At 60.6% G+C, this 23,743-nt stretch overlaps 4 protein-coding genes across 7 annotated transcripts in view; 2 read left to right on the top strand and 2 right to left on the bottom strand.

Annotated features, from left to right (window-relative positions):
• Positions 1–8,468, top strand: part of AXIN1 (axin 1) — a 76,420-nt gene extending 67,952 nt beyond the window's left edge. Inside the window, exons 7-10 of one of the 3 annotated variants that reach the window (XM_066330158.1) lie at positions 900–1,076; positions 1,671–1,916; positions 7,064–7,231; positions 8,006–8,468. In XM_066330158.1, coding sequence (XP_066186255.1) covers positions 900–1,076; positions 1,671–1,916; positions 7,064–7,231; positions 8,006–8,132 — 718 coding nt within the window. In that variant the 3' untranslated portion in view covers positions 8,133–8,468. Of the gene's footprint in view, positions 1–899; positions 1,077–1,670; positions 1,917–7,060; positions 7,232–8,005 lie in introns of all 3 variants that reach the window. The other 2 variants (XM_066330157.1, XM_066330159.1) reach the window with 2 other exon arrangements.
• A 1,798-nt stretch (positions 8,469–10,266) lies between these two features.
• On the bottom strand, positions 10,267–13,646 carry PDIA2 (protein disulfide isomerase family A member 2). The gene is given in 12 exon segments (XM_066330164.1): positions 10,267–10,391; positions 10,537–10,620; positions 10,704–10,885; positions 10,990–11,110; positions 11,445–11,639; positions 11,717–11,842; positions 11,927–12,043; positions 12,117–12,254; positions 12,326–12,459; positions 12,766–12,837; positions 12,840–12,971; positions 13,354–13,646. Coding segments are annotated over 12 exon segments (1,617 nt in total). The 5' UTR covers positions 13,589–13,646; the 3' UTR covers positions 10,267–10,310.
• A 212-nt stretch (positions 13,647–13,858) lies between these two features.
• ARHGDIG (Rho GDP dissociation inhibitor gamma) lies at positions 13,859–17,833 on the bottom strand. The gene is made up of 6 exons (XM_066330167.1): positions 17,587–17,833; positions 16,336–16,521; positions 15,279–15,362; positions 15,123–15,199; positions 14,508–14,571; positions 13,859–14,409 (listed from the first exon to the last, which is right to left on the bottom strand). Exons 1-6 carry the CDS (start codon positions 17,657–17,659, stop codon positions 14,210–14,212), a joined length of 684 nt encoding a protein of 227 aa, XP_066186264.1. The 5' UTR covers positions 17,660–17,833; the 3' UTR covers positions 13,859–14,209.
• A 646-nt stretch (positions 17,834–18,479) lies between these two features.
• RGS11 (regulator of G protein signaling 11) lies at positions 18,480–23,715 on the top strand. 2 transcript variants are annotated; one of them, XM_066330156.1, is made up of 17 exons: positions 18,480–18,608; positions 19,455–19,551; positions 19,856–19,906; positions 19,997–20,103; positions 20,207–20,258; positions 20,331–20,389; positions 20,545–20,621; positions 20,736–20,817; positions 20,945–21,013; positions 21,691–21,720; positions 21,804–21,865; positions 22,084–22,197; positions 22,315–22,430; positions 22,768–22,855; positions 22,967–23,105; positions 23,170–23,252; positions 23,324–23,715. In XM_066330156.1, the coding sequence occupies exons 1-17, from the start codon at positions 18,549–18,551 to the stop codon at positions 23,448–23,450; spliced, it is 1,413 nt and encodes a 470-aa protein (XP_066186253.1). In that variant the 5' UTR covers positions 18,480–18,548; the 3' UTR covers positions 23,451–23,715. The 2 variants fall into 2 exon arrangements, with proteins under 2 accessions (XP_066186253.1, XP_066186252.1); XM_066330155.1 differs by having other exon boundaries at positions 18,503–18,608; positions 21,697–21,720.
• The last annotated feature ends 28 nt before the right edge of the window (positions 23,716–23,743 follow it).

Raw genomic sequence — 23,743 nt, 5'->3', positions numbered from 1 at the left:
AGAATTGCATTTGATATCCAGTAGTCTTCATGTTGGGAGAAGCAGAGAAGTTGTCAGCTTGCCCTACCTTTGTAGATCTGCAGCAATTCCTCTCCAGGCTTTTTCCAAAAAAAAGTCTACAAAGTTATCCAAGGGGCTGCTGCTCCTCTGTGGTGTTCAGGTTGTTTTTCCTGTGTGTGTCAGTGAACATGCAGGAGCAAGATCCTGTGCAGTAAAGCAGGTGGATGATTAGTGGGAGTCTTACGGAATGACAGGCCAGCATGGGGGAATTCTGCATGGCCTCCTGGGCATGGAGCTGCTTGGCTGGGCACATAGCCCTGTGTGCCGTGGCATTCCTGCAGGAGCCTTTGCTGCAGCCACAGGTGTAGCCAGTGTTGGTGACTGCCTGGCATCCCTCTGGCTGTGGTGGTGGCTGGGCTTCCCCCTGTGAGGCAGCACACTCTCCTAGGATATAATCTTCCACCATGAGGTGAAGCCTCATTCAGTTGAGAGTGAGATGCAAACTCTATATATGGATAGTCAGAGTTTGGGGTATCATTGAATCTGAGGAAGGAGCTGGGTTTCAAGCAGTGCTCAGGCATGGAGAGACAGACAATGGAAAACTTCTTGCTCTGAACAAAGAGCTGGGGATTTAACACAACCCTTCTCATGGCAGAAGATCTTGCTGTGGCTCATTTGGCCAGAGGAAAACCTCTCTCTCCCCACAGGTTGTTGGGCAGAGAAGCTGCTATGCCCAGGTCTAGGTGGTCTTCCTCTTAGCCTGAACTGTGGCACAGGTGGTTTGAGTTGTGGTAGAGCAGGGAGCTGTGGAACATGTCTGCAGATAGATGTGTCCATCCTCTGCCCCTCTAGTGGTTGGCATAAGCAAAGCACTAATGTCCCAAGCTTTGTTCTTGCAGTGGGAAAGCAAGTCTGCCCTCAAAAAGGAATGTTAAGAAGACCGATTCAGGGAAAAGTGATGGTGCCAACTATGAGATGCCAGGATCTCCTGAAGACGTGGAGAAAAACCAGAAGATCCTTCAGTGGATCATAGAAGGAGAGAAAGAGATCAGCAGGCATAAGAAAACAAACCATGGGTAAGGGCTGGCAGAGCGAGGGATAACCACACTCTTGTATTGCATCCCCTGCAGAAGGGAGATGTGTCAGCAGGCTGCCTTCCTCCCAGACATCTTGGGAAGGCAAGAATCCACCACACAAGGGTTTAGACCCTTAGAAGACTGAGGATTTACCTGGGGGCTATGAGGGCTGTTGTTTCTGAAGGATAACTCGTGGCCATGGCAGGAGGTTGCAGCCCCTGGGGAATCTTAGAATTTGCTGCTGTGGTTCCAAGGTGGATAATGTGGCACATGGTAGGCAGGGGAGGGCATCCTGTGGGAGAATGCCACAGAAGATCAAGCTGCATTTTCCTGAGTTTGTTTTTATTTATGAGATTGATGGAAGCCCTCACACTTACCTGTGGGGTTTGTTTCAGCGTTGGGCTGCTCACCCTGATGTCTCAGGACTTGCTCAAAATCTTCTTTGGATTTTGATGTCGCACCCTTCTCTCTTAAAGGGAAGCTTCCCTTTAGCTCAGTGGTGCCTGTGTCCAGCAGCAGGTCCATCTGGGAATGCCTGTGTGCCTGTGCAGAGCATCTCAGTGATCCGTGTAAAACTTTTGTGTTTGTGTGTAGCTCTTCAGGTGCTAAGAAGCAGCTGCCCCACGACATGATCCGGTCCCTCTCCATCGAGCGGCCGGTGACGGTGCACCCGTGGGTCAGCGCCCAGCTCCGAAACGTTGTCCAGCCTTCACACCCCTTCATTCAAGATCCTACCATGCCACCCAACCCAGCCCCCAACCCTCTCACCCAGCTGGAGGAAGCTCGCAGGAGGTTGGAAGAGGAGGAAAAACGGGCTGGAAAACTCCCCCTTAAGCAAAGGTATGATGATAAGGTCTGATTGTGCACAAGAGGGCTGGGAGAGACTGCCCTGAGGGACGTCCATGTCCTCTGCTCTGGTCTCCAGCATGCAGAGAGGTCAGAGAAATCATCCTCAGTCCCTCTGACAAGGTGGTGCAAATGCCAAAACCCACCTTGAGGCAGTGGGCTTCTGATCTGTGTGTGGAGAGGCTGGACATGCTCCTGGCAGGGTGGGAAGGGGCTGGGCAGAGGGAGCACGTCTAGAAGGGACATGGCTGGGAGAGTTCTCTCCCCTGCTGCTCGCTCGCTCTCCACTCATTCACAGTCACACCATGACTTCAGAGCTTGGTACAGAAGCAGAATTCATCAGGATGCAGCAGAATTAAGTGCAGAAGACAAATCTGTCTTTGCTCTTTATCTCCATCTCACACAAGCATCCAGCAAAGGCCACTGGTGGCCTCTGGATGAGGAGCCCTCTGTGCTGGAGCTGTCCTGCAGCAGCCCTGACTCTGCGTGGCCATATCCAAGTCACTGCATCTTTCTGTGACTCAGCTTAATGGCTGTTGCAGAGCTCATTTTCCTGCTCTGTGTTATCTTTCAGGGGACGTCATTTGCAAGGCACATGGAGCTTTCTGGTGAAAAGCGTTTTGGAAGTGCTAGATAATTACTGCTAACAGCTAAAAGCACTTTGTCCATTAAAAACCTTTCACAGCTCTCCAACTGTCCTCTGAAAACTTGACACTTTGTGGTCTGACTCGTAGAAACACAAATGTAATTTCGAAAAGAAGCTCTTAATTGACAGGCTCCAGTTATTTTTGCCTGCAGTGACCACGTAGCAGATTTCTGTGTATTCATGTCAGAGTACTGATTGGAAGCCAGGTAATTAGAGGGCTTTCCCAAGCCAGTTTAGGCCAAGTTTATGTGATCTACCTTTTGGCGTGTGTAATTGGATAGGGTTTATTAGTAGAGTAATTTACAGTTGCACTAAATTCATGCAGCTTCCCCAGAAATGTCTGTACACACTTGGAAAACAGCAGCCTGGGCTATGCAGTTAATATTCTGACAATAATTTGGCCTGTGTTTTAAGAGTGGCTCACAGAGGAAGCCCATGGTGTGTGGTAAATGCCAGGCATGCCAGCAGCAGGATGGGCTGAGCAGTCCCAGTGCTGGGCTGCTCTGCTTCCACAGCATCTCCATGAGCTCTGGTTCTTCTCCCAGTGATGCAGGGATCCCCCAGCTCTGCCCCGTGCCTGGAAAACCAGAGAGACATTCACCAGTGGGGAACTGCTTATGAAAAGTAGATGTCTCTGTGTCCAGTAGCAGGCAAAAACGGGTGCAGTGGTTCCCCAAGGAGCCAAAGATTTCTGTTGAAATGTTGAAATATCTCTGCTGGATTTTGGTAGGATTGGGTGTTACAGCTGAAGCACACCTCAGCTGGCAGTTTTTAGAAAGCTCCTGCTCTGTTTAGCCCAGGAGCCTCCCTGGAAATAGATCCCACAGCTGAATGAGAACAAAGTTGAAACTGAGAGAGGAGTTCCCATGAAAACACCATTTATTTCAGTCAGAAGCTTTGAAGAGCTCTGGGAAATTTGAGCCAGTGTCCCAGGTTTGTCAATAGCCTTGGAGAAGCACAGAGAGGTGGAGGTGAGCCCAGAGGTGTCCTTGAGGCTCCAGTTGAGCTGGCTGTGGGTGAAGAGCACACTGTGCCAGCTATCTACTGCCAGACTGGCCTTGCCAGCATGGTTATCCAGCTCTCCAGCCACTCTCCTCTGTCACAACCCTCCCAGCAGTGGCCTTCCCCACCAAACTGCCCATTGCCAGCAGCCCTGCTCCCACCACAGCACTGCCCAACTGTGAATCAATGAGGCACCTGCAGTGACTGTGCTGGGAATTGTAAACATTTTTCCAGAAAAAAAAACAGTTTCTCTCCCTATCTCACAGCATTTGGAATCACCCTGATCTCTGAGATAGCGACCTGGCTGCTGCTGGCAAGTAATTCAGGATTGACCATCCAGTACCTGCAGATCCAGCAGCACACCAGTGCCCAACATTTGTGTTCAGTGACCATCAGGTTTTTCCATGGACAGACAGGTTTTGAGCCATTTCCTGTAGCCCAGTGTCACATTTCACAGCTGGATTGAAGTAATTAATACCAGCTCCTCAGAGAATGGATTTTTTGCAAGCAGGGAGAACATTTAGCTAGAGATCACTTTGGAATTACTTGTGTTGGCTCAAGATTGGAAGAAGAGCAGAGCTGGTGGTGGGCCACTCACTGAGGTAACATCTGCTGGGTGCATTTTGGGTTTTCCAAAGCTCTCCAGCCCCAGGGTTGAGCTGGAGCAAGCTGGACACCTCTGCATCACAGCAAGGCTGGATTGGTGCTGCAAACCAGGCTTGGGTTCCCTGTCCCAGCACTGGTGGGGTGCACAGCTGTGGATCAGGACTGGGATGCAGATGCAGTGAGGGGAATGAGTGCTGCTGTTTCCCTGCTGGGTGGTGTTTTGTGCTTGTGACAAACACAGCAATGGGAGGTGATGTCTGAAGGGGCAGGGTGTGGTACCTGGCAGTATTTCTGGGTCACACTGACACCCAGGAGATGGGTGCAGGTGGCAGATTTAATGAGGCAGGGCTCAGAGTCGGTCTGATGGCCTTTATGTGCAAGCCAAGGTCTCAAGAGATCTCTTGGCAATGACGAAAGTGGAGACTGTTGTGTTGTTTCATTCTCCTGAGAGGAGCTCTTGGAAAATTACATTTTCAGTGATTCCATATTCATCAGCTCTGCTTCAGCCTGCTAGAGGTCTGTGGCTGCAGTTTGGGGCGTGTATGAGTTCTGCTGATAGAATTAAAGCAACAGGAAAATCTTCTCTTGGTACATTGGTGATAAAAGGAAGACTGGGTAAAATGTGGGCCCTGTCTGGGAGGAAATGGGAGAGCTGATTGCCTGGGGCATGCAGGGGGCTGAGATACTCTGGCTTTTTTGCTTTGGTCTTCACCAATGAATGCTCCAAGCACAGCACCTGAGCCACAGACCCAGGCAAGGACTGGGAGAAAAACCACCCACAGTAGGAGAAGATGAGGTTTAAAACCATCTAAAGAACCTGAAGGTGCACAAGTGCATGGGACCTGATGAAATCCATCCAGGGCCTGAGGGCACTGGTGGATGAAGTGTCTCAGCCACTATCCATCATATTTGAGAAGTCATAGCAGTCTGGACAAGTTCCCACTGACTGGAATAGGGAAAGCATAGCCCCTGTTTTCAAAAAGGGAAAAAAAGAAGTCTTAGGGAACTGAAGGCCAGTCAGTCTCCCCTCTTTGCCTGTCAAGATCATTTTTGGGCATTGATTCAGGCATCATTTTCAGGGCGAGTCTCACTGGAGCCAGGCTGAGTAGGTTCAGGAATGGCCTTTCAGGTGTGAAGTGCACAGGAGGAGGAAGGACACTCCCAGCCACTGGCACAGTCCCCCTCTTGCTTCTAACACAGCAGAGCTCAGGGATGTTCTGTCCTCTCCATCTCCCCAGGCAAAGGAGAACAGCAGCCCTGAGGAGGCAGCTCTGCTCCTGTGCCAGGCTCGTCACCGTGTCCCCAGGTCCCCAGGCACACAGCAGCCCTCTCTTAGTCATGACTTGTCTCTAGCAGGATTAAGAGAAGCTTAGAGACTTTGAGGTTTTCCAAACCCCTTCAATTAACTTCTGGCTCACAGGATTCACAAAATTTGCCTGAATTTATGACCCATTTTTCCTTTAAATGCCTCATATTTTTTTTTCCAAGGATGACTCAATTCCTTAATGTTTTTCTTGCTAAAGGGCATCCTGTATTTTGATACAGGGATGGGAGAGGCTCCGAGAGCTCTGCTGGCACCAGGAGCAGACCCTTGTCTCTCAGAATGCTGCATCTTCTCCAGAGGTCTCCCAGGCAGAGCAGGCACCTGGAAGATTGTTCAGTTGAACTTTAGACCTCTCCTGCCTGTAGGAAGAAGTGGAAAGGCTGTGTCTGGTGTTGGTTTGCAGTGCCAGTGTTTATGTGGGCACACCATGAAAAGGTGCTCTGCCCGCCAGCCACTGTTTAAAGGTTAAGGTCAGAGTCATTTCCAAAACTGCGATTACCTCATGTGCTTGGCAGATTCTAAAGTTTTTACAGCAACTTTCCAGTCATGTAAATACAAAATCATCTTTTTTTATCCAGCGTGCTTTTAAAATAATTTTTTTAAAGCTGCCAAATGTGTTTTATGTGACTTTGAAAGGGAAGGCTGCCTCTGGCTCAGACCACACATGCCAAGGTACCAATTTGTGTAGGCTGCTCCAATGTTTGTGCAGCATTTTCAGCACCCCAGATGAAAGGCTCTGCAGAAGGGCAAAGTACCCTGAACTGAATTATTGTTGCTTTTGTCTGCCTCTGAAAATGGGGTGAGGGCTGGTCTGACAGTTTCAGTCTAATGATGGCACCACATAGCTGAACCTGGTGTGTGGGCTGAAAGCAAAGACCAGACCAACATTCTGAGAGCTGGCAAAACACAGGAAAGTCACTGAGGTTTTGGGGATGGCAGCTGCCTTGGCACCCCGCATAGAAAGGCAGGCAACAGAGGCTCCAGGATGTGCCATGCTGAGAGCTCCATCCCCTCAGACCTCCACATCCTCTGGGAGAGGTGCCCAGGGGAGCTGTGGGGTGCAGGAACATCCTGCCTGCAGATGTGGGCAACTGGAAAGTCGTGCTGGGCTGTTCTGGACATGGTGGCAATAATCCCAAGCAGTCTGGGCAGTGTCTGCATGATCATCCCCTGTAGGATGGTGCTTCAGCCCTGTGTGCACCAGGAGCACGGTGAAATGGTGATGGTGGTGACCTGGCTCTGCAGCCTTGGCCTGGGGTGTTCTGCCAGTGACTCCCCAAATCATGCTGGAGGAGGGCCGTGCCCTCTCAAAGCCTGGAGAGAGCACAGTGGGGCTGAGTTAGAACCTGCACGCTCTTTGTAGCTGTGTCCTGATCCCGTTCAGCCTTTCCAAGTGCTCCTTGACCAATCTTGGTGTGTGTCTGCATGCCAGGAGAGCTGCTGGTGGGAGCAGGCGATGCTCAGGGATTGCACTGCATTTCCACCAGCCCACCTGGGGGGCCCTGACCCACTCCTCTCCCCTGGGCTGGCACTGAGCAGGTCCCCTGTGTGTGTGCCCAGCAGGTTGAAGCCCCAGAAGAGGCCGGGCAGTGGCACGTCCCAGCCCTGCGAGAACATCGTGGTCGCCTATTACTTCTGTGGGGAGCCCATCCCCTACCGCACCCTCGTCAAGGGCCGCGTGGTGACGCTGGGACAGTTCAAGGAGCTGCTGACCAAGAAAGGGAACTACAGGTAAGGGCTGCTCCCGCCTGTGGGAAGCTGCCAGCAGCTGTTGGTCACCCCTGGTCACCAGAGGCTGCTGCCAGGACACAGCAGCCTTGCCCCCACAAAAGGGGAGGGTTGGTGGTGGTGGGTTTCCTCAGGACATGCTGTGATGGGGATGTGGCAGTGTGGCATGGGTGCCTTGGCTGGTGAAGAGGCAGGTTAGCAGGGGTGAGGGAGGTCGGGTTTTGTAGCAGAAATATCCTGCATTATGGTTTGCACCTCCAACAGGAGCTGCTGAGCTGCCCTGTGGGTTCCTGGGCAGGTGCAGTCAGTGCTCAGTGATCCTCTAAATTCAGAGCTGGTTTTGTTCCTCTCAAAGTTCCCTTTGAGGAACAGGGAGGTTGGGTCCTGCCAGAGTCCCAGAGCAGTCAGACATGGGGCGTGGAGCTCTCCAAGTTCCCACTTCCAAGTAGAAGCTGCCATGGGAAAGCCTGTCTAGAAATGCTCCACCAACACTGGTGCCTCAGCCACTGCTTTTGGGAGAGCTGTGAATGGGCTTGGATTCAGGGCTGGAGCTCCTGACTGTGCTGTCATGGATCCTGACCATTTTTTGTGGTCACTGTTGAGGGCAGTGGCAGAAATGTGGCCTCAGTTTCCTCCGTGTTTGGGGGAGTAGCTTCCTGTGCTCCACAGGCTCAGAGCTGTGGAAGGGCTGTACCCAGGTTTGGGGATCATGCTGCCCTGTGACCATTCACCTGCCTTTTTTCCCCTCTCCCTCCTCCACGTTCCTGTTTTTTTCAGGTATTACTTCAAGAAAGTGAGCGACGAGTTCGACTGTGGTGTGGTCTTCGAGGAGGTGCGGGAGGATGACACCATCCTGCCCATCTTTGAAGAGAAGATCATCGGGAAGGTGGAGAAGATTGATTAGGCTCCAGGGCAGTGAGGACAGGACTGTGAAGGACTCTGGGACCGCAGGAGAAGGCCTGGGGTGGACGCTGGCAGTGCTGCCACCACGGGCACCGGGCGAGCCCAGGGCAGAGGGCGGCAGCTCTGCTTTCCAGCACGGATCTGGGCAAGCTCCAGGATGCCAGTGGATGCCCTTTCACCCCACAAACCTGCCAGTGGGAGCCTGGGCTCCCTCTCCATACCGAATATAAGTGTAATGTAGCATTGTACAGTGCATTAGAAAGTGTAATATGACCTTGTTTACTAAAGCTGCATATTTTTGATATATTGTAATAAAAGGAAAATATTTCCAATGTCACAGTGCTCTTATGTAAATGTAAAACATACAGGTACTGCAGAACTCGCCCAAAGTGTACAGCCATCCATCAGACCCTGGCTGCTCCTCGCTTTCCCAGCACCCTGCCCCATTTTCCTGGCATGGATGGCCCTGGAGCACCAGGGGGTAGAGCTGCCCTCACCCCACCAGCGTGGAAGGGGTGACCCCCCTCCAAAGAGGCTGTGAAGATCATGGAGCCATTTGGAAGGAGTCATCTGTGGCCTCCGTGGCAGGCTCAGCTGCTGGACATGGTAGGATGGGTGTTTTTTTCTCCTCCTGAGCTTCCTTGCAACCGAGTAAATCCCCAAGGGATAGAAGGGTCAGTCAGGATAGAGTGACTGTTGGGGCTGGGGGCTTCCACTGAGCGAGGACCAGCTCAGAGCCAGGGTGGCAGGCTGGGTGCTGGCATCCCACAGCCTGCACACTCCTGTGTGTCCCCTTTGTCCCCATGGAGGAGGGATTGCTTCCTAGGAAGGTGCTGCCGTTCTGCCAAGGGCTGGCTCCTGTGTGCCTGGTGCAGACACGCCCAGACCCTTGGGCCAAGCTCCAGCTTTGTGCAGGGCTCTTTTTAGGAGAGCCATAATGGGGTGGGAACTGATGAGACATTACATCTGAGAACAAAATATGTCTTTTTATGAGTCCTGCATCTTTTGTCAGCTGCTGTGTCTCAGGGGAGGCAACATGGTACTGCACCAGGGGGATTGTTGATGCCAGTTTGTGGCTCATGCAGGGCCAGCAGGCAGCCCTGGGAAGCCTCCTGGGCTTACTCAGCCCCAAGGACGCTGGGGCTGTGCTGGTGCTCCCCCATCCTGCCCTCGCCCAGCTCAGGCCCTGCTCAGAGCCATCCCCAGCCCCAGCAGTGGTGGAGCTGCCAGCAACCCACGGCACCACGCCGGGATCTGCTCCTCCCCTTGTACATCACCGAGTGCCTTTAAAACACCGTTCTGGGCTCGCCTAATGCGCTGTGTGAAGTCCAGCAAAATCTGCAAATGTTTTCAGCCCAGGAACAGTGTCACGAGGGGTTTTACCCCTTGTTTTTATGAAGTTCTGATGGTGGTGTGTCTGCTGAGGTTGTTGGTGTGCCCGGGATTTCTGTCTCCCCCTTTTTTTGGGGGGTCCCTGTAAATATGTACAGCGGCCATGCAGCCCCGACATTTCCTTCTGCCTTCTCATGTGCTGACTTGTACAATGATCTTTTCAAAGGTACTTGGATAAAATGAAATAAAACCCCACATCCCACTGCCTGCTGCTTTTTTTCCTTCCCCATGGAGCAGACCCAGGCCCTCAGCAGCCTCTGGGATGGACAGAGGATGGGGCAGGTCTGGTGAAGGGTCTGGGAACAGGGCAGGGCTGGGGCTGCTCTGAGCTCCCTGGAGAGTGGCTGAGCACGTCCTGGCCCCAGGGGACCAACATGTTGGCCCTGAAGGAATGGCTCAGCAGAGAGAGGACAGTGCTGGAGCTGCCAGAGGCTACAAGCCAGGCTTACTGTGCCTGTACAACCCCCTTATTGCCTGCCTTGGCTGTGACAGCAGCTCCTGGGGATTCCCTGGGTCTGATATGTCATGAAGGAGAGACTCCAGCTGATCCCCCGTCACCTGAATCCCACCAGTGCAGCACAAGGGCCAGCATGGAGAGCTTCTTGGCCACCTGGTGCCATTGCAGGGTTGCCAGGATCAGTGCTGTGGCACAGCTGCCCCTGGGGGACAGAGGCCCTGCTGTGTCCCCAAGAGAGGTGAGCGCTCCCAGCACGTGGAAACGGACACACAGACCAGAGCCCACATTGTTTCCAGGTGGTTTATAGCACGTGCCTGAGTGGGACAGGGCTCACAACTCATCCCGGGGTTCATCTGTCCGCGGTGCACTTGGATCCTCCTTGCCTGTGTTGTTCCCAGGGGTCTTGGTCACCTGGAGAAGGCAGCAGTGAGGCATGGGTGGACACACACTCCCTGCCTGACCCTGTCCCTGTCCCCATCCTGCAGGATCCTTCCCCTTGCCCAGCAGGTGCTGGGGACAGCCCTGGGCAGGGAGGCTGTCCCCTGACCTCACTCACCGGAGGCTCCTCAGGCAGCGTCCCCCCGTTTTCCAGGAACTTGGAGAAGGTCTCCACATCTCGGGTGCTCTTGTACTCAACCATCTGGACCATGGGAGGCAGAGGGTGCTGAGGGTGCCGCTGTCCCCCAGGTGCTGTGGGGTGACCCCACAAGTGCCCACACCTACCTTCCTGCCCGGCCCTGCGGGGAAGTAGTGCAGGGTAGGGTAGCCATGGATGGTGATGTTCTCCAGCTCGTTGGCCGTGGAGTCCATCTCGGCGATGACGATGTCCTCGCGGTCCTTGTAGCGCTCGGCCAGCTCCTCCCAGGCAGCTGCCATGGCCTGGCAGTGGGGGCACCACGGCGCGTCTGCGGGGTGTCACAAGGGTCTGTGACAGGGCTGGGGCTGTCATGGAGGAGCTGAGCCCTGTGGCAGAGCTCAGGGAGGGCCATGGATGGCCCCCTGCACTTACAGAACTTGACAAAGACGTTCTTGGTCTCATCAAATGCCACCTGCTCAAAGGTCTTCCCCACCAGGACTTTAACAGGCCGCATGTCCCAGTCCTCAGGGGGCTCTGCACTCAGCAGGTGAGGCTGTGGGGACAGTCAGAACAGCCACAGCCTGGGCTGAGAAGTGCCAGAGGCCCGTGGGGCACAGTGCAGGCTGTGGCAGGGGTATGTTCCTGTACTGCTTTTTGGACCACATCTTCCCCTCTGCTGCCACCCCAGCTCTGTGTGACTCCATGGCAGCAGTCTCCTGCCCCCCTTGCCTATAACAAATCCCCAGATCCTCAAGCCTGGCAGCAGGAATATCAGCAAACATCCCTGGTGCTCACTGCACAACCACCATCCTTAGGCTTGAGCCAGCAGCCCATCTCTCACCACAGCAGAATCCATGGGTGCTGGCTGGCACCGTGCTGCACCTCACCTTCACCTTGCCGTCCAGCACTGCCTGGATGAAGGTGCGAATGGCCGAATCCGAGAAGTTGTCCTGCTCCATCAGGTACTTGCGATTGTTCTCCATCTTGACCAGGCGCAGGGTGGGGGCATCGGCAGCGGTCATGCCAAAAAAGGGCAGGACATCGGCGCCGTGCCCGGTCACATCCACCACCACAAAGAGCACCTGGGCAGGGAACAGGGACACTGAGGATGGGGACTCCCAAAGCCACCCTCCATGTCCCTGCCGTGGGGCCACCTCACCTCGCCCCGGAAGCCACTGGCAGCTGCCCTGAAGCCATCCTGCAGCGACAGCTGCTCCGGTGAGGACTTGTTGAGGAAGAGCAGCATGTGATGGGGGATCTTGGCACTGAAGATCTGGTTGGATGTCTGGGGAGGGTGAGGAAGAGGAGGATGAGAACAGGGCAGTCATCACCCTCACGGGATAGTGACAGGGCTGGGGATGGGCTGTACCTCGTTGGTGAACTCCATCACCAGCTGCAGGCTGTGGACACGGAGCAACCGGGTGAGCTCGGCCGTGTCCAGCCCCCGTTCTGGGTCCACAGGGAAGTTTGTCTGTCTCTCATCAAACTGCCAGGGCAGGGGCCTGTGAGGGCTGAGGGGAGGACAGGATGGCCCCGCCACTCCCCTGCCACCCTCTCACCTTCTTGAACAGGCAGACGGTGTCAGCTGACAGCCCGTACGCCTGGAAGAGCTCAGCTGCCTCTGCCACACCGAAGGTCGTGTCCACCATCTCAGCAGCCACCTCGAAGAACGCTTGGGCTGCGTCACCCCTCAGGTCCTGCACAGCCACCCGTCAGTGCCACAGCCACAGCCACGGCCATGGTCCAGCCCTGACCTGCCCCAGCCCACCTTGAAGAAGCCAATGACCACCAAGTCCTTGGAGTTGATGAAGGCAGCGATGGTGTCGGTGTCCTGCAGCAGCGTGGCGCTGGGGCCAGCCCGGCGCTGCATCCAGCGCACGATGCCCTGGCTGTCCAAGCGGCCTGGCACACAGAGCGGGGCCCTGATGTCACCTGACACCCCTCTCCAGCCTGCCACCCCTCCCTGTGCCACCAACCTCAGCCACCCGCCATCAGCACCATGGCGCTGCCCACCATCACCACCTCATACATCACACTGTCACCTGTCCACTGCCACCACCAGGACATTGCCAGCCCTCTCACCATCACCACCCTGTGACCCCCACAAGGACAGTGCCACCCTCCACCATCAGACCCTGTCCCCCCCAGCCCCATGGCAGTGTCCCCTTCGTTGGGTGCCAGGGACAGTGCGTGGTGCCGCAGCCCTACCGGTGTATGCCAGGGGGTGGGTGCGGTTGCCGTCACGGAAGAGCTTGAGCGTGGGGTAGGAGGTGATGCCAACTCAGTGGCCAGGGCTGTCTGTGCCGTGGCATCCACCTTGCCCAGCCGGGCTGGGCTGGACTCGTTCCTCAGCTCAGCGGCTGCCTGGGCAAAGGCAGGAGCCAGCTGCCGGCAGTGCCCACACCACGGCGCGTCTGTGGGTAGGGGACAGCATTGATAATGGGGACAGCTCTGGGGACAGCCCAATGGCTGTGTGAGCCCACTGGGCCCCAGCTTGTGCCCCTGCCCCTCACCCACACCATGTGTCTCTGTGTCTCATGCCCGTGCTACACACCCCTCACTCTATGCTCTGCCTGTGTCCCTGCTCCATGTGTCTGTCCCCAGCCCATGCCCTGTCACATGGCCTGTCCCTCTGTCCCACAGCCTTGCCTCTGCCCACCCCACCTACCCTCCCTCCTGTACCTATGTCCACGTAGGTGTGTCCTTCCCACACTCAGCCCCGGCCGCTCTCCCCTGCCAATATTCCCCACCCGGCTCTGCCCCTGCCCACAGCCTGCCCGCAGTGGGGGCACTCACAGAACTCCACCAGCAGCAGCTGGTGTTCACTCAGGGCACGGGCAAAGTTGTGCTCATGGAGCACCAGGACATTGTCCTCCTCCTTGATCTCATCCGAGAGCACTTCATCCTCTTTCTTCTCCTTTTCCTCCTCTTCTATCACCTCTTCATCCTTATCCTCGCCCCCCAAAGCCGGGCCCAGCCAGGCCAGCGACAGCACCAGCAGCCAAACCAGCCGGGACCCGCAGCCGCGCATGGTGCCGGCGCTGAAGATGTTGTCCAGGGAGGAGGACGAAGATAAGGGACCTGGGGGCGGGTTGTGCCGGTCCCCTGGGGCTCGTGGCCCTCCGCTACTGGCTGCCCGGCCCCGCCGATAAGGCAGCGGGACCAGGTGGCTGTTTTCCAGACGCTCGTCGCCGCAGGGAAACCTGGCCCCGACCGCGGCATGGGGACAGGGCCGCGGGGGACAGGGGACAGGGGGACAGGCACAGGCGGTGGGGGCACAGACACACCAGTAAGAGACCAGTCTTTAGGGTTTAATGGCGATGGAAGAGCACAGCCTGCGACCGGGCGGGTACCGGGCACGGCACCACCACGGCGGGGTCACAGCCCCGGCCCCAGCGACGGGGACGCCGTGAGGATCAGGCGGGCGTCGATATTTAAAAAAAAAAAAAAAAAAAAAAAAAAAAAAAAAAAAAAAAAAGCAATTAAAAATAACTTTGGTTGCGAAGACCACGACCACGGGCTCTCACTCGCTAAGGGACCCCCCTCAACCCTTCACGCGACTGGGGCAAGCGCGGCGGTGCCGGCCAGGGGTCCCCGGGATGGCGGCACCTCGTCCCCGAGCTGGCGGGGGGAGCCGGGGTGCGGGGCGGGGTCAGTCCTCCCAAGCCTTCTTTATGCAGAGGCCCCACTCCCAGGAGAGGTGCTCCGTCTTGTCGTCGTCGGTGACGAGGGAGCGGACGCGGTAGGAGCCCCGTGCCAGCCATCCCCGCGGCGCCTCCTCCGCCGGCGTCACCACCTCGTACTCCTCGGCCCGCGGCGCGTAGCTGCCCACCATGAAAACGTCGCGATCCACTGGGCCGGGAGAGGAGGGGAGGGGAGGGACGGGTGAGTGGGACAGGGACAGTGCGGGGGCCCCGCAGCCCCAGCCCCCAGCCCCCAGCCCCACTCACCGGGCCGGCCCCGGCGGTAGGTGAGGTGCAGGCACCGCAGCCCGCAGACGATCTCCCTGTTCACCTGCGGGCAGAAGGCAGGAGGGGCTTGGGGACTGCCCCACGGCATGGGGGCCCCTGGCATCCTGACATCCGCCTCTTCCAGTATCCAGCCCCTTGTCAGAATTCAGCATCGCCAAAGGTGGCACAGACTCCAGGGTGGCAGGTGACTCCAAGAGGGGCAGGGGCTCAGAGATGGCAGGGATCCCCCTTAGGAGGGGTAGGGACCTCTAGGAAATCCTGGGATAGGCAGCATTGCTGAGATCTCTGGGAGAAGCAAGAATTCTGGGGTGGTAGGAACCATGGGGTGGCAGTCATGTTGGGGACAGCAAGGACCCCCAGGGTGGCAGAGGCTGGGGAACTCAGGGTGAGCAGAGACCCCCAGAGGTGCAGAGACTGCAGCAGTAAAGGGTGGAAGCAGATGTCCCAAGGCAGGGACCCTGGGCCAGGCAGGGACCCATGGGTGGCAAGAGGGACCCTGTGGGGCAGAGTCCCAGGGTAACAAGGACCCCTTGGGGTAGGGACCCCGTGGTGTGAGGGCAGCAGTGGGCACAGAGCATCATGCACTTGCCTCACCTTGAAGGACACCTTCACCCTGTAGTCCACCCCTTCCTTCAGCACAAAGGCCCGGCCTCTCAGCTCCTCCAGGTCTCCTGCACAGGCAGATGATCCATCAGCCCGGTATCCCTTCTTCCTCCCGCTCCTCCTCCCCCAGGTGTCTCCATGGCTCACCTGTCAGGTCCATGGTGATGGGCCCCGGCGCCTGCTCACACATCAGTGTCAGCTTTGTCACCTGCACGTTGGGTACGCTGGCATCTAGGGACAAGCAGCAGGGCCCAGACCTTACCCACCGTGCCCAGTCCACCACCACATCCACCCCAGCGAGCCCAGGGGCTGCCCATGGCCCTGTCACGACGGGAAGGGCCACGGTGACCGTGGTGGGGGTGTTAAAGCAAATGAATGCCAGGCAGCCAGGCAGGGCACAGGAGACCAGGGGCATGTCAGGTCACCCCATCATGGCATCAATGCTTTTTGAGGTAAGATCACATTTAAAGGGTATTTCCCGGGCTGTACCATTCCCTGGCTCAGGAGCCAGAACAAGGGGAAGCAGATGAGGAGGATGCAGCACACGCTGCACTACCAAGGCATCCCTTGAGGTGGGCACTGGTCTCATTGACCCCACCAGCCCAACCTGCACGCCCCCCAGCTTTCACACATCCCACGGTGCACCTCTCATGCACCAGTGCTTTGCAAGCCCCCCCCTCCCGCAGTTTGCATGTTCCCCGATGCATTCATGGATGGACACTCGGGATGCTGGGCCCGTGGAGCACCCCAGGGACCCCCAGTGCAGACCAGCACCAGCCTGGGGGGCTGCTGTGGGGGCCATGGGGGACAGGGGGCACCGTCTGGTCACCAGCAGCCCCGCTACCCCGGTGTCGCTCCCCCCGCCCCGCCGTTCGCTCCTCTCCGTCATCCCCATGAATTTCCCGGTTCCCTGTAGCCGTTCCTATGGAAACTGCGGCGGTGATCCCGTAACCACGGCAACTGGGGTCCCCGGGCACCGGCACTCTGTCGGCAGGGAATGCCGGGGTCCCTGCGCAGGTGGGGGGCACAGGCAACACCCACGGGCGCTTCCAGCCGGGATGAGCCCTCCCTGCCGGGGATGCCCCGCGGGACGCTCCCTGCTCGAGCACGCCCGAGCTCCGGGATGCTCCCGCTGAGGCCGGATTCCCGGCTGGGCTGCAGGGGAGCCGCGGTGCCCAAACCCGCCTGCAGCCCCCAGCCTTACCCACGGCAGCAGGGATGGCACCCAGCAGCGCCTGCTTGTACTTCCGCAGGCTCTCATCCCCTGGGTCCAGCTCCTGGATCTCCTGCAGGCTCTTCTTCTCCGGCGTCTTGTACGCCAGGGCCGCGTCGGCATCCTCCTCCTCCTCCTCCAGCGATAGCGTCACCCCCTCCTTGTCAGCCATGATGTCTGCGGGGGACAGGCAGTGGCAGCCCCGGGGACACCCCGGGGGACACCCCCCGACACCAAGGCACTGCTGGGCAGGGGGCGGCTGGGCCGTGACATGGGAAATCCCCGTGGGAAGGCCAAGCTGTTCCCCTGCTCAGAGCCGTGGAAAAGCTGCCAGGCTCGGTGTCCCCGGGGCCTGGTGGCACAGCCGAGACCAGAGGTGACGCCGCCGGCTGCATTTCCGCACGGTCATGGAGCAAGGCGAGCTGGTGCCTACGTGGTGCACTCGGTCTGGGGGGTGTTTGCAGACCCCTTCAGCCCCCCAGGGCCCCTCCGTGTCACCCAGGGAAGTCCTTGTCACCACCCTGCGGCCCCCTCTAACCCCACTGGGCAACCTCCAGCCCCATCTCCCACCCCAAACCCAAACCATCAGCAGCTGCAGGGCAAAAAGGCATCACATGGATGGTGGCTCAGGTAGCTCTGGTACTGCCAGACTTCTACAGGAGTGTGGGTGATGTCTGAATCTCCCTGCCCACTGCATCACCCCCTACTCTTGTGACTGCAAGCATTCAGTTCCCCAAAGCCCCTGGAACTGCATCCCTAGGGACACGCTGAGAAAACAGCATGGGGCAGAGGACAGTGCCTGCACTCATCCTCAGGGCTGCAGAGCCAAAAGTGTGGGGCCACAGGGCAAGATGTGGGTCCCCAGGGCAGCAGCGGTGATGGGGACACAGCAATGGTCCCCCTGGGCCCCCCACCAAGGCCCTGCCCCTCGGCCGTCACGGCAGCACGGGGGCACTCGCAGCCCAGGGATGCACCCACCTGGGGACTCGCTGGCTGCCCCCGGGTGGCAGGGCAGGGCGGCATCCGCCGGGTGCCACAGGCTGCGGGGTGGCAGGGGGACAGCGGGGGTCTCCCCCACGGGACGCTCCAGTCCCCGCGGGCCCGGGGTGATGCTCACCGATGAAGCACCGGGTGCCCGGGGGATGCTCACCTGTTGGGGACTCGGAGTGATGCTCGCCCTCCCTCCCCGGGCAATGCCCCCCGCCGCCCCCGGCCGCTGCCCCCCCGGCCGCCGCCGCTCACCTCGGTAGCAGAGCGCCAGCCAGAGCAGCTCCAGCAGCTGCCCGCCGGCCTCGCACACGTCCAGGCCGAGCATGGCCGGGCCGTGCCGGGCCCGCCGCCCCCGGGGCCAGGCGGGGCGGCCGCTGGCGGGGCCCGGGGCGCGGCTCTGCCGGTGCCGGCGGCTCCTCCCGCCCGCTGCCGCCGCGCTCGGCGGTGCCGGCTGCTCCCGAGCGCTCCCCGCTGCGCTTCCCGGCGCTGCCCGGCGCGGCCCGGCGGGGCGGCGGCGGCTCCCGCAGACGCGGCGGCTCCGCTGCCCGCCCCCGCCCGCCCCCGCCCCTCGGCGGCTCCAGCCCCGCCGCTCGTGGGCGGCGAGACTGCAGTGAGCTCATCGCCGGGCGCGCCCGCCCCCGCGCTGCCCGCACCCCGAGAGCCTCCTGCCTGTACCCTCAGCGCACTGCCTGCATCCCAGGAGCATCCTCTGTGCCCCTCAGTGCACCGCCTGTATCCCGCGAGCATCCTCCCTGTCCGCTCAGTGCTCTGCCCACGCCATGGCCGCGCTGCCCGCATCCCGCGAGCGCCTTGTTCACGGTGCCCGCGCCGCGACCGCGCTGCCCGCAGCCCCGCACGCCGCCGGCACATGGTCCACCCTGCCCGCATCCCGCCAGCATCCTTCCTGTAGCCTCAAATCACTGCCCGCACCCTGCCCGCACCGCCATCCAGCATCCACAGCGGTGCTTCGTTCCCCCTCCCGGGGCCCCGCTTCAGCCAGGGCACCCCCGGCCCCGGGACGCTGGAAGGGGGGGGAGGGGAGGCGGGGGTGCCGGGGGTCCCACGGGCAGGGGGCAGATTGACCCCGCGGGTCGGGGCCGGCTTTGGGGCACCCGGTGGAGACGGCGGCCGGCGCCGGGGGGGCAGCGGGGCGGGACCGGGCGGGGCCGGGGCGGGTTCGGGCGGAGAGGCGCGGCGCGGGGCGCGCACCCGCGATGACCATCGGCGGCCCCCGCGGCCGGCACCCCCGCCTCCAGATGCCCTGTCTGCGCAAGGTGAGCAGCACCGGCACCGGCAGCCGCCCCCCGGGGAGGGGGCACCGCGCAGGGGCCGGCTGGCACGGCGGAAACCGGGCACCACCAACGGGGGGAGCGGGCACAGCGGGCACCCGGTGTTGGGACTGTGGGATCAGGCACCGGCATCGTGGGGAGCGGGTATCGAGGGCACCGGGCACAGACCCCGTGCGGACCGGGACCGGGCGCGGGGATTGTGAAGACTGGGGTACCGGCACCGTGGGGACTGGGGACGGGGCGCTGGGACCGCGGGGACAGGCACTGACACTGCACTGGGTTACGCGGGCATCGAGGACCTCCGGCGGCGCGGGCAGGGACCTCCGGGGACCGGGGACCAGCACCACCCAGCGTACGCGGGACAGCGGGCACCACCCCGGCCCCGGCGCCGCCACGGGGCACCGGGAACCGCCCCCCGAGGGAATACCCACGGGCAGTGCCCCGGAGCTGCGTGCTCTGCTCCCCCACACCGGGCTGGGGTGCTGCCACAGCCTCGGCAGAGCTCACTCCCCAAAAGCGGGGCTCCCCGGGACGGGGATGCCCGGAGGATGAGTGTCTGCAGCTCCAGCATCACAAGCTCGCCCGGCTGCTGGGTGCCTCGGTCAGGTTGTGGCATGCCGGGCTGTCTCTAGGCTGGGCACAAGGTGTCCTGGGGCACTGCGAGGTTCCAGGCTGTCCCCAGGCTGTGCACTGGGTGCCCCTGTCCGGTTGCGGGGACCCAGGTCGTGTCCAGGTCACAGGGTGCCCGGGGTCGCAGTGAGGGGACCCAGGCTGTGTCCAGGCCCGGTGCCGCCGTCGCGGGGCTGGGCACAGCGGTTCCTTGCCCGGCAGATGGAGCGGATGATCGTCAGCATGCAGGACCCCGACATGGGCATCAAGATGAGGAATCAGCGCTTGCTCATCACCGTCATCCCCCACGCTATGACAGGTGGGTCCCCTCGATGGGGTCCCCCGCGAGGCGAGTGGGGAAAGCTCCCCGGGTGTCCCCAGCCCTGCAGCAGCGCCCACCGCCGGGCCCCGCTCTCCCCGCTCCCCGTGTGCTCAGCGCTGCAGCTGCGATCAATTATGCATCGGCTGCGCGGGGCGGGCGCTCCACGTCCTTGGCAGAGCCCCCGTCACCCTGCGTGACCCCCTGGCACTGCCATGCCGTGCCTGGTGTCCCAGCCGAGAACCCCATCATGTCCGGTCTGGGGGTCCCCATTGCACCCCACTAACGCAGCCTCTGTCCCCAGGGAACGACATCGTGGAGTGGCTCATCCAGAAGTACGGCATCTCCGAGGAGGGTGAGTGCCCTGGCACAAGGAGCTGGAACCGGGGGGGGGACACAACTGGGGCTGCCGAGCCTCCACGCAGCCCCAAATCCCCTTCCGCAGAGTCGCTGCACCTCGGCAACCTCATCGTGAAGCACGGCTACATCTACCCCCTCAAGGACCCGCGCAGCCTGGTGCTGCGGGCGGATGAGTCGCCCTATCGCTTCCAGGTACAGCCGGGCCGGGGCACGGCACGGCCCGAACGCCGGCGCTGCCCCGGCTGGGCACCGTGGCACCCCACGGCAGGTGCCTCAGCCTCTTCCTCCCCCGCAGACCCCTTATTTCTGGACCAGCACCAAGTGGCCGGCCACGGAGCTGGACTACGGTAGGTGCCGCGGGCACCGAGACGGGCTGCGACCCCTTCCCAGCCCCCTGAGTGCCGCCGCTTGTCTTGCAGCCATTTACCTGGCCAAGAAGAACATCCGCAAGCAGGGTGATCTGATCGAACACGAGAAGGTGAGCGGTGCCCTCCTCACACCTCTGATGAATTAGGGGAGTCTCGGCTCACCCAGGAGCGGGTGGCACCGGCTCTGCCTGTGCTGGAGTGGCAGCAGGACCCGGAGCCAGGCAAGGGGACAGCTGCCGCACCGCGCCTACCTGTCGCTCCTTAGGACAACTACAACCTCCTGCACAAGAGGATCAACCACACGTGGGACTTCGTGGTGATGCAGGCACGGGAGCAGCTCCGGTGAGTGCGGGCACGGCCGGCACCGCTGCGCCCCGGGGCGCGGCCGGGATGGAGCACCCCTGGGTGCCGGGCAGGCAGGGTGCCAGCACCTCCCCGCTGCCTCTGCACGGCCAGGGCAGCCAAGCAGCGGCGCAAGGGCGACCGCATCGTCATCGACTGCCAGGAACAGGCGTACTGGCTCGTCAACCGGCCCCCGGTGAGCGCGGGGAGGGGGGGCGGGCTGGAGGGGGCAGCCCGGGCACCACTCACGGCCCTGGCCTGGGCAGCGGGGTTGGGAGGAGCAGGGGGTCCCCCCAGCCCCCAGCATGATGCTGTCGTTGCAGCCAGGAGCCCCTAACGTGCTGGAACAGGGTCCCGAGCGCAGGAACTGCCACACCACTCGTGTCCAGCTGGTGAGTGGGGGTGTCCAGGCACCCCTGGGGCTGCCAGCGGGCACAGGGCACACCCAGTGCCTGTGCCGGGGTGTAGAGCTGCCCTGGTGGGTGCCCATCCATCTCACCCCAGCCTGTGCCCACATTTTGGGATGAGGGGTGAGCCCCAGCTCTGCTAACATCCGTGTGTCCCCCACTCCGAGCATGGGGAGTCCGTGTGTTTGTCCTTGCACCCGCCACCCCTCTGTGCCAGCACCTCCAATCCCTGCAGGGCAGGTGTGCTGCAGGAGCCTTGGCACCCTGTGGTGCCAGCAGCAGCCACCAAGCCCTTCCTTGTGTTGTGACCCCACTAATGCTGCCCCAGCACCCCAGGCTGTCCTCACTAACCACCCACTTTCTCTTCTCTGCGCCGTGTGCCGTGTCCTCTGCCCACGTAAGTGTCACTAACCTGGGGCTGGTGTCACACTGGGGTGTGGAGGGGGGGAAGCCAAGGTTCATTCCATGGGCTGTGCTGGCTGAGCCAGGAGGGCTGGGGGAATGAGGCTGGAGGCCACAGGGATGGGCTACACAGCCCGTGGGCTCTGTAGGTGGGGTAGTAGAGGGTGGGGGTCTGGGTGCCTGGATTGTCCAGGGTGGTAGTGGCAGGACAGTGTCCTGGCCCCACCGTGCCCTCAGCCAGTCCCATGTGTCTCTTGCAGACCAAGAACATGGATTACTACAAGCGAGAGGTGAGTGGGGCAAGGGGTGGGGGCAGCTCCTGGGGGGCACGAGCTGCCAGGCACCCCAACATCTCCCCTGCGCCTGGCCCCAGATCGAGTACTGCAGGAAGGCCATGGCCAGGACCAGGGTGAAGTCCTCCATCTGCCTTGAGGGGTGAGTGGCAGCAGCTGCCCCAGCCACGGGCTGGGTCCCTGTTGGGGTGACAGGGGCACCCACATCCCAGCAGCTGGTGCTGGCACCATTGCACCACAGCCCTCAGCAGGGAGTGCAGCTGAGGCCCTGCACATCTCAGGCACATCCCTGTCCCCATCATGTCCCCACGGTGGCTGGGGCTGGTGGCTCTGGTCGCCTCCAGCCACCACTCCTGGCAGGTACATCAAATTCAACGAGCAGTATGTGCCCCATGACCCCATCATGTCCGGCTGCCTGCCCAGCAACCCCTGGATCACGGATGACACCACGTACTGGGCCATGAATGCCCCCACGTAAGTATCCCATCCCCAGGCCCCCCAGAACCCCAACCCTCAGGACAGGGTTGTGGGGTCTGTGGGGTCATGTAGGCTGCCATGGGCAGCCAGCCCCAACGCCGCTGTCACCCACAGAGTGACGACCCCCACGAAGCTGCGCGTGGAGCGCTGGGGCTTCAACTTCAGTGAGCTCATCAACGACCCCCTGGGCCGGGCACAGCTCCTCGAATTCCTCAAGAAGGAGTTCAGTGGTGAGTGGCCCCAGCCCCGACCTCAGCACACTGCTGTCTTGGCACCTCAGACCCACCACTCTGACCCAGCACTGCCAAACCCACCATGTCCCAGCAGTGCCTAATCCACTGTCCAATCCCAACACCACCAAACCAACTCATTACTGTCTCGGCACTCCTCAGCCCACCACCACATCCCAGTACCTCCCAGCTAATCCGCCCCGATTTCCCTGGTTCCACTGTCCCAGCTGGCTCTGTCCCATGGGGACACATGCCCAGCCCTGATGGCCTTTGGGGATTGCCCATGAGGGGTGCCCAGTGCCGTGTCCCCATTCCCAGCACCGTGTCCCCTCCCCAGCTGAGAACCTGAGCTTCTGGGAGGCGTGTGAGGAGCTGCGCTACGGGGAGCAGTCCCGCATCGCCGAGATCGTGGACTCCATCTACCAGTGAGTGCCAGTGGGATGAGGGTTTGGGAGGGAAGCATTGGGGGTGCTCAGGCCCTCAGGGTGCTCTGTCCCAGGGCAGGGCCGGGCTCACGGCCGTCTGTGCCTCCCCAGGCAGTTCCTGGCTCCCGGGGCCACGCGCTGGGTGAACATTGACAGCAAGACAATGGAGCGAACCCTGGAGGGCATCAAGACGCCCCATCGCTACGTGATGGACGATGCCCAGATGCACATCTACATGCTGATGAAGAAGGTGGGTAAGGGCGGGGCTGGGCAGTGCCGGGCTGGGCAGGATCCTGACGCCTCTGCTCGCCCAGGACTCCTACCCACGGTTCCTCAAGTCGGACCTCTACAAGAACCTCCTGGCCGAGGCTGTCATTCCCCCGGAGACCAAGAAGCGGTGAGGGCAGGGGCCACCCCCTGGGTCTACCTGGGGTGGTCCTCGCCGTTTCTGACCCGGTTCTCCCGCAGGGTCTTCCCCTTCATGCGCAAACAGCGGCATTCCAGCCCCAGCCCGGCCCTGCTCCTGCCCGCGGGCGAGGCCGAGGAGAGGAGCCGGAGCCCTTCCACTGCCCCCGTCCCCGAGGAGGAGAGCTGAGAGCCGCAGCCCCCCGCCAGGACGGGAGCCCCCAGACCCAGCACGCCCAGCCCCGCCGCAGGACCTTGCCGGCAGTAGCACTGAAGGAGAGAAGCCATATTCCCCCCGGGCCCCCTGGAGACAGGCTGACCCCGCCGCAGCCCCCGCTCACATCCCCACACCGTCCTCTCCCTCGGGGATGCCGCACCCAGCCGGCCTGGTGCGGGGTCACCCCCTTCTCCCACCCCCACCCCGGGCACGAGGCAGTAAAACCCCCTTGGGAAACACTGTGGCTGCCGTGGTTTTTGGGGAGC

This window comes from Sylvia atricapilla, chromosome 15 (genome assembly GCF_009819655.1).
Source record: "Sylvia atricapilla isolate bSylAtr1 chromosome 15, bSylAtr1.pri, whole genome shotgun sequence".
Classification (NCBI taxonomy): Eukaryota; Metazoa; Chordata; class Aves; order Passeriformes; family Sylviidae; genus Sylvia; species Sylvia atricapilla.
This window is presented reverse-complemented; position numbering and strand designations above follow the sequence as displayed.